Source organism: Miscanthus floridulus, chromosome 18, assembly GCF_019320115.1.
Source record: "Miscanthus floridulus cultivar M001 chromosome 18, ASM1932011v1, whole genome shotgun sequence".
Classification (NCBI taxonomy): domain Eukaryota; kingdom Viridiplantae; phylum Streptophyta; class Magnoliopsida; order Poales; family Poaceae; genus Miscanthus; species Miscanthus floridulus.
The window spans coordinates 89664376-89673820 of NC_089597.1; the positions used below are offsets into that span (position 1 = coordinate 89664376).

General features: G+C 41.9%; 1 protein-coding gene across 1 annotated transcript; it reads right to left on the bottom strand.

Annotated features, from left to right (window-relative positions):
• Positions 1–2927: 2927 nt before the first annotated feature.
• Positions 2928–9100, bottom strand: LOC136524152 (uncharacterized). The gene is made up of 9 exons (XM_066517614.1): positions 9003–9100; positions 8754–8874; positions 8531–8582; positions 7603–7679; positions 7371–7488; positions 7165–7297; positions 5969–6055; positions 5377–5883; positions 2928–4113 (listed from the first exon to the last, which is right to left on the bottom strand). Exons 1-8 carry the CDS (start codon positions 9098–9100, stop codon positions 5841–5843), a joined length of 729 nt encoding a protein of 242 aa, XP_066373711.1. The 3' UTR covers positions 2928–4113; positions 5377–5840.
• Between the last annotated feature and the right edge of the window lie 345 nt (positions 9101–9445).

Consider the following 9445-nt stretch of genomic DNA (forward strand, 5'->3'; position numbering starts at 1 on the left):
TCATCTGATGGCTCACAGCCATTGCCTGAATGGATGTTATTTTTCAGGCACCTGGAAAATAGCAAATCCCTTATTTCGAAAACTTGTTTGGGCCTTTTGATTTTAAAATATTTTCATACTGTTAAAATTAACCTAAACCTTCTAAAATACATTGCAAGTATGGTTCATGTTAGGACTCATCAAATGTGGCCTTAATTTGGGTCAGGCCCGAAACTGGTCTGTTACTAATGAAGTAATGATAGGTAATACGATCCACTTAGTTTTCTTAGAGGTGGGGCACTGCCAAATGGTGTACAAATTACCCTCAAATTTTAAGTATTTGGTTAGGGAAAATTCTCAATATAGAAACAAAAAATTAATCTGAGAAGGATACGAAATTGGATAGGAAAACAATCTGTAACAAACTAGGATACTTAAACACACAAATTGGTCAGGCTGTTCTCTGCTTTGTTTAGAAATTGCTTGTGTGTAAGCAATGATGCTACATAATTCTATCTGCTCTTGTTAAGTTGAAACACAAAATTAGGTTAAGATGTTATGATGCAGAAATGGATCAGATCTTGTCTTGGGCTGCTATTAGACAATTTCTTTGAGCCTTGGCGTCGCCTATGGAAGTCAGTGGGCCCCGGCCAAATGCAAAATGTTTCTGTGGTTGGCAATACGAAACTGGTGTTGGACAGAAGATAGGCTTTGCTAAGAGGGGCCCTCTCTCATCCAAAATAGATGAGACCATACAACACCTTTTAACATGTGTTGTGGCAAGATAGGTATATATGGTTCAGATTGCTCAAGAGTTGGACCTAACAGATTTAGTACCCCGACAAAACGAAATGAGCTTTGTAGATTGGTGGCATAACACGATAAGAAGAGTTAAAAAGGAGCACAAAAAAGGAGTGAACACTCTAATTATGCTCGACGCCTGGATTATTTGGAAATATAGAAATGCTTGTGTGTTTGAGGAGGCTTCTCCTTGGGTTAACACGATTTTGTGTGAGCTGAAGGACCGTAGCACAGCTTATGGTGCATGGTTAGTGCAAAGAAACTGCATGGGCTAGGTCTTACTTTTGCAATCTAGGGCAGTTGGGTAGGTTGAGTCGTGTGTGTTCGCTATGTGCAAGAGTTCTGAGTTTGTATAATTGCCTTACTCATATTTGGTCCTCGTATGAGTGTGGATCCTATTGAGGACCACTCCATCTCTCTAATACAATGAAACAAAAACGAATAGAAAAAAAAGGATTTTCTAAGGAAAAAGAAATATAGGCGACTTACCTCTCTTGTATTGACATATGGAATATGATGAATGGAAAGTGTTTGAATAATGTTGTTTGTTTCTTCTTCTGGTGGAAGTTCAAGAGACGGTATAGTCAGTTTTTCCAATTTGGTCATTTTGCACAGAGTTGACTCCAAGTCATTATCAATGGTGTTGAAGCCATCCAATTCTAGCTCCTGTAGAGATGTGAACAGAAGCAACAGCCGACGAATAAGACTACTTTTGCAGTCTGTTATCTTGAGTTTCCGAAGGGTTCCAGAACCAGACTCCTTTTTGCACGTCCTGGAACGGAACTCCTGTCCATACCCATACCTTCTGGAAAGAGACCCATGTTCCTCCATTTCCTCGTTGAAATGGAACCTCCGTCCGTACCTTCCCCGAGAGAACTCCATTTCCTCGTCAAATAATCCATAATCCAGCATGCCAATGATAATTAGTTCATCCATGTTGTTCTCTGTAACTTCCATCCATTGCTCAACGTCATCTAGCGAACACCCATTAATACAAATTTTTGATTTGAATGTGGGAGTCCAATGCAACATACCATGCACATCTAGACCAAGGCTGGGGCTGCTACCCTTGATGAAGTACTCTTTACATAGTGGGACATATGGAAAGAGTTTTAGTTGCTTGCAGCTTTCTATTTTCAAATAATCAAGGCACAGGGACTGCTGGTTGTTCTCTTCTTTCTTCATTAGATGGGCCTGGGGGTAGTGCCGGCCTGCTTGTAACTGCCGATGAGCCATTTCCAGAACCAATGTCCTGCGTTCTCTTTATTTCTCTCGACATGCCATGCCATAGAGCTTTCAGTTTCAGAAAACCCTTACCCTTTCTTTTCACTGGTTTACCTACAGGAAGAGAAGGGGGTAATTTGTCAATCTCCTTTCCTGTTTCTATCTCTTCCTCATCACGGTTATGAATTAATCCCACCTCATTGACTTGTGCTTGTGTGTTGTCATCATAAAATATATGTATAGTGGCGTTGACTCGCAGTCTAACCAATGTCAATTTTCTTAGCTTCTTGCATGATACAATTTCCACATGATGAAGCAGGGGCATATTATTAATTTCCAGTTCCTGTAGATTTGGTAAATGTCCCAGTGTAGGAATATGATCACATCCATTGAGTTCGGAGAATACAATTTTCACCAGATACAGGAAGTGTATCACTTATCTCATTAATCCATTTGGGAAATCCGTCACCATTGTAGCCTTTTATAGAGAGGCGCCTTAAATTTTGATGGGGCCTCAAATGTTCCAGCACTGCCTTGGCCTGAGCTCGATGCTCACCCTCAATAGAAGATCCTGTATAGGACCATTCAAGACTCAAGAAATGAAGTTGTTGCTTCCTGCCCAGTTCCACTTGCTTTGCTTCCTCTGGTGAAACCACATTCTCAAGGCATTTGATGTTTAGCTGATGTTGTGTGAGATCCAGGATGTGCTGGAGAAGCATAATATTGCTGTGGTTGTCACCGGGCTTGTGTCCGTACATCAAAAGTTGGGCAAGGTTAGAAGGTCTACCTAAGCTTGCAATGCCTTGCTCCTGAGAAGAGTGTGAACCCTCCAACTGACAGGTACCTTAAGATGAAACCAAATGTTGGGTGATGATATGCTCGTGCAGCATACATAGCTCTAGCTCTCTATTAGGGTCTTCTGAACTCTCTAAATTTCCTGCAGAGGTTCCTGGATCTTCAGAATAAGCTTTTGCACCGACCCCGGGGAGATTTAGGTACTAACTTACCAAATTTCCAGTGCGGTATCAAATTTAGGAAGTTCTGAATTCGAGAACAACCTGATAGATTTAAACACCGGAGCTCACAAAGACATCAGGCAGCCTGATATTGCTGTGGTACAGGAATTCGGAAGGGCAGCCAGATTAGTACAATCTGATAAGTCCAAAATCTCCAACATCAGGCAGCCAGCATCATTCCAGCACAATTCAGGAAGAACTTCAAGAGAGGTACAACCAGACAAATTCAAAACCAGAAGCTTCTTCATGTACTTAAATAACCCACTAGGCAGTAGTTTCAACTTGTGGCAGAAGGACATATTTAGATGTATCATATTTGCAAGGTAAATGAAAGAATCAGGCAGCTCACAAAGTTTGTAACAGTGCAATAGATTGAGAAACGAAAGATTCTGAAGGCCACCAAAGTTTGAAGGCAGCGTTTGAAGCTGAGAACAATATGAAAGGTCGAGGAATGCAAGTTTCCGGAGCTTCCCAAACTCTTCAGGCAGTGATTGTAGGCTACCACATCTTGATACGTTCAGGTGTAGTAGCTCTTCAAGTTTATGAGTGTCCATGTGGAAGCTCTTTAAGATTTGAGCAGCCATGTAGGTCCAAATATTGTAGGTTGACAAATTCAGAAATGTAACTGGGAAGTTCAACAAGGCAGGTATTTTCAGAAAGGTTCAATGCTTGTAAAACCATGCAATGAGCTCAAGGACTTAGGCAGCAGACCAGTTTGCATTCCAGATATATTTAAGAACTTCAAGAGTCTCAAATTGCCGAAAGAAGCAGGTAGCTCGGAAATAGTACATGCACTCAAATCAAGCACACGTAAGAATTCAGCTCCCATCAGAGACTTTAAAGTAGTCTGAACAATGCTGCACTCCTTAAAATGAAGAGCTCTTGCTGTGCTAGGAATAGACCAATAAGATGGGGATGAGTCACATAAGTTTGAGAGCAACATGTATCGACAGTTGTCTATATTTGTAGGAGGATTTTGCTGCCTAGTGTCAAAGGCAATAACTTCGTCACCCGCAACTAATCTTGCAAGCTCACGAACCAAATCATGCATCTGGAATAATACACCTCGAGGTTTGCTATATCTTGCAAACGGCTGAAAAGTGAAATGTACCCATGTTAGTCAACTACCTTCTGCAGTTCAGACATATATTAACCATCATGTATATTATAAAAAAAAAACAAAAGTAAACATAAATTGAGCATGAACTTTAAGAGAAAATTCTCACTAAATACTTCCTCACAAATACAACTATACAAAGGGATTCTGAGATTGTTAGGACAGTTTAAGACGGATAGGACAAGACACATGTATCCCTCGTTATTAAAGCATAACCCATTTGTTTAGTAGAATTTAACATGCTCTGTACTAATGTACTCAGAACAATGTTATCAGATCGTCCGATTAATCGTCCTTATCGGTACCTAGTATAGTACTCGGTTAGGCACTCCGATTCGATCAGAGCGATCAGAAACCTGATCGTCCGATTTAGCGTCGATTAATCGCGATAAATCGTCCGATAAGGTGTACTTCAGACTGGGCTAGCTCTGTTTGGGCTAGGCCCGTTAGGGTTTCTCTTTTATACCTCTCCCCCACTCTTTCCCTCACCTCCTCAGTCCTCACCCCCAGCCTCCAGCCGTCGGCTGCACTTGTTGTGTGTGCAACTGCATCTCTTCCCCTCCTCCTCACTCTCCACCAACTAACCAGAAACATAGTCTTGATGCTCGATTTCTACTATATAACTATATAGTATATGGTATATATACCATACATATATGATATATGTCTTGCTATATACAGGACGATTATATGGATGATTAGACCGATAAGAGGTCAATTAATCGTCCTGATCGTCGACTAATCGTCTTGATCATCCTTATCCGTACCAAGGCGATTAGCAACAATTAGCCGATTTAATAACATTGATTCAAAATATATTATCTTAGTATTTCTTCAACAAAAGAACCCTCCACATTAATTCTCACGGCCTAAAATTCAGTACTAATTTAATAAGAGAACAAAATCAAAGTACCTCGGCGTGGAAAATCAAAGTACCCATATGCATTTTGAGAAATTGCCCACACCACTACTACGCACATATCTAACCCAAAATGTCCTTATATCTAAAATAACATATTAGAATCCTATGTGACTTCTATAAGATTTGAGTACATGGAATACAATAATAGAATCATGGAGGTAAAATACCTCTAACAGAGGGTGACTAGATCATGTACAGATGAATCGACGTGGATTGCCATTTTTTGGCAGGGGGGGGGTAAGGGGTAATGGAACTAGATGAGGTTATGTAAATAGAACTTTGATCTCCAATAAAGTAAAGAAAAATGAAAGTCTTACAGTTGGGGACATTCCAGCTACATCCTGAAGAAAAGACATCTCACGAAGATCCTCAAAGTATCTTTCTCCAGCTTGTTGTGCAGTGAACGATTAGCCATGGAGCTGAACAAATCCAAGAGAAATCCACTGCTGAATCAAGCTACTCTTCTCTACATACCAGCCTTTGGGAAAAACAGCGCAATATGCAAAACATAGCTTGAGATGATAAGACATGTATTGATAACTAAGCTTCAGTGATGGTAATGGAGACATTATTAGAAATGCCTCCAAAATCAATCTATCCATATGGAACTGCTAGCAATATAAAATCAACACAATCCATTCGAGAATGAACCAATAAGAGCACACGTTAACACTATATACTCCAAACATTTTAATCTTGCAGACATACATAGTTGCATTTCTAACCCGATTGCATTGCTCCCTTTAAGAGAGATAAAAAGCCTAACATGTTCACATCACAGTTACATACATATGCAAGCTCCTGTCCTCACTTGGCAATTGCTCCTGCTTGAAACCAAACAAATCCCAATGAGTGAAGGTTAAGTGGTGTGCTAATGTATTACAACGCCTTGGAGGTCATGGGGATCACCACCGTGTTACGCTGCAGACCCCACCGGAGGACAAGCTGCGCCAGCGTCTTGCCGTACTTCTCAGCCAAGCTCTGCAAATTGTATTGCTGCTACAATGCTAAGTTAGCTGATCACATTAGCACCAGAACTAATGATATTGCAAATATCCAAACAAAATGTACTCCTGTTTGTTAAACAAGGATGATGGTTGATAGTCTAGAGCTGGTTGTAATGGAGATTTGAAATGACAACCACCTTGATGACTGGTGCGCAGCTGTGAGTGTGTGAGTTTCCTTCATCTGTTAGCATTTCTGTTAGCTGCAGAGCTGTTCAGTTTTGGTTAGGAGTGCCATGTACATAGCACGAGCTATAGCATTGTTAACAGCAAAGCTAACAGAGAGAAGGAACCTTGTGGTTGTACATACACTATTGAGTTCTTCAGTGTCATAAGATAAATATTGCACTTTCAGTGCGAAAATGCTGCAAGTTTGAATACTTTATTACATCAACATACCAATATCTATCATCGTCTATGGTGGTCTTACGTTATGTACCCTATGAAAATGTGAGTTTGTCCAGGCTGAGCTGCCACACTGGGGTAGTTTTTGCATTAAACTACAGTACACAGAGAGGCAGTGAGGGAGGGAGGTACTTCGCTGGATTGGCATAACCCATTAAACTTCAACCAATGAACCAAATACACCCTGCGTTAGCATTTCTGCTAGCCACAGAGACAATCTTATTCAGTTATTCAGTTTTGGCTAGGGGTGCCACATACACAGCCTGGATAATACTTCACTTTCAGTGTGAAAAATGTGGACCTGTTTGAGTACTTATTATTATGATATATCTTTGCTTAGATATTCCATCATGTATAAACATCAGGAAAGAAAGAAAATGGTTTGGACAGTGCATATATTGTTGATCGAACAATCAAATGATGGTTAAGAATTTTGTTGATACTAGCAATAAACCGAGGCTGAATGGTTGTGCAAGAAATAGAATGGAAACCAAGAGAAACATGGACGAAAAAAGATGCGACAAACCAGAAGGTATTCGACAAGCTGATCTTACCCAGATATGGTCTGAATTCATAACAAAGCAACTAGGGGAACAGATGTCCCGATATTCCAACAATTCAAAGATGAAAGGGATTCCAGTGTCCAGACTCTCTAAACTCAACATTTCAACAGAGAAAATTGTTGGTTCGGTTTACCTGATTCCAATGCTGCTCACCAGTCCCATGGAAACAAGTTCTTCCATTGCATGCCATGTTGTTTCCAATGAAATAGTGGAATCAATGTCTAGCACGCCATTATCACCAAGAGCACTAGAAGTTGTGCCAACTCCTACAGAAATACACATTTCTGTGAGGTACCCATTGAATCTTTCTAAATATTGTGCAAAGGGCAAGGAACTTACCTGTATGCCTAGTAGCTACTGGGAAGTGAATAAGATAGAGATCGAGATAATCTAGTTGCAGCTTCTTCAAGCTATCCTTGCAGGCGTCAAGCACATGGCCATGATCTGAGTTCCACAGCTGCAATGAGAACAGATTCCAAACTTTCAATCACATGAAGATTATGGAATAGAGTGGGGCAAAAAAAAACCCTGCAGTAGAATACAGAAGGTAGCATTCTGTAATTCAGATTACCTTGGTTGTGATGAACAGATCCTCCTTCTTGACAAGTCCATTCTGAAATGCCTCTGCGAGTGCATCACCGACTTCAGCTTAGGTAGTTAGCTGCAGAGCAAGTTACCAAACACACAGACAGTAAAGCACCAAGTAGAGAAGGAAAACTCCTGTGCCGACACTAGTAGTTGGGACCATATTAGCATACTCCATGATTGATAAAGAAATCGTCATGGACAGCACAGTGTGGTGTCTAAGCATGCCTGTATCATTCGTACTATGAATCAAGTGTTTATCAAGACAAACGGAACAACGATTGTCTAATTGACACACAGACACTCATGTGGCACTGAAAAAAGCATTCAATAAATTGATTGTTACAGTACAACAGACTAGGATCGCAAAAGAAATCTCATATTCTCACTAATCCAAAGCAGAGCGCACTGTCCAAGTCCAAGCATGCCTGCGCCATTGGCATTGATAGTACCAGATATCTAAGAAATCTATTAGCAAACATCAGGACACTACAGCTTCGATTCATATTTGGATATTCCATGACCGCCAAAGAAATTTCAATCATGTAGTACATTACAGCTTCGATTCATATTAGGAAACTCATCTCTAGGCCAGTTGTAGGGACAATAGCAATTATATTAACAACTGAACTGTAATATAACATGGATTACTTCATGTTTGTTCTATATATTAGATTATACCTAATTATAGTATGGTGTACAAGTAAACATTGTCATTAGTACATAATAATCTGACTTCATGGTATAGAGCTACAAATTATTAGTTCTGACCAAGCAGATATTTGTGGGATCACCTCTTCCCCGAGCAGCTAGAACCACCTATCTGTCATCCCAAAATTGCTGACATGAAAAATTCAACTCTTGAGAACTCACATCCGTCAGGCAAATCTAGTGGTAGATGGGGGCAAGCTAACAGACGGACACACTTGCCACTGTGAGGAGATTTCCAGTTAAAAAGTGTGAGATCTGAAATATGTAAAACATTTGTCAGAACAAATGAAAATCTGGACTTCAATATGAACGCTGAATTAAGCCCCTACATAAATAATCGAGACACTTCTGCCTCTTTGAGAAGGAACACATCTCATCTCTCGTAGCGCTCGTCCAGAAGGCACACACGCAAAAACTTGAACTCACCTGGCAAAGGTCGAGATCCAGCTTGTAATCCTGCTCCTCACCGCTAGATCTATCCTCTACCGCTAATGCAGCTGAGAGAAGCTCCGTAGAGATGAACGTCACCCCTTCAACTCCACGGCACCTGCTAAATCGGAATCGAGGTGAAGAGGGGTGGATGGATGGACTCATGGATTGGGGGCACACAACGTGCAGGATGGGTGATGCGTACCTGGCCGTGGCCGATGAGTTCGAGACTGACGCGGTGTAAACCTTATCGCGGACAGGTAAGCAGCTGTCGCCTCCACCACGGCAGATCCGGAGGAGGAGGTGCCGCCTGATCTGGAGGAAGGCGGTTCTCCGCTTCTCATCGCGAGTGGGAAGCCCGGCTGTGGACAATGAGAGTGTGCGCCGCGGAGGCCAGCGAGCTCTGCCCTATCTCGTCACCACCGATTCGCGTGCCTCCCCGCGTTGCTGTGTGCGTGAATGCCACAGACCTCGCGTGGCTCCCCGCGCTCGAGTGAGGACGGCGCCGGGGAAACACGTCGGGCGAGCAGCGAGGGGCGGTGGCCGGGACGCGAAGGGCGGCGACGGGAGAGACAGTAGGGAGACGAATGAGATGGGGAGCTACGGTCGGGGGACGAGACGGGAGGGGATCCTCCGAAAAATCACCACCAGGGGTTTTCTGTAAAAAATGACGAGGTTTCAGAATTTCT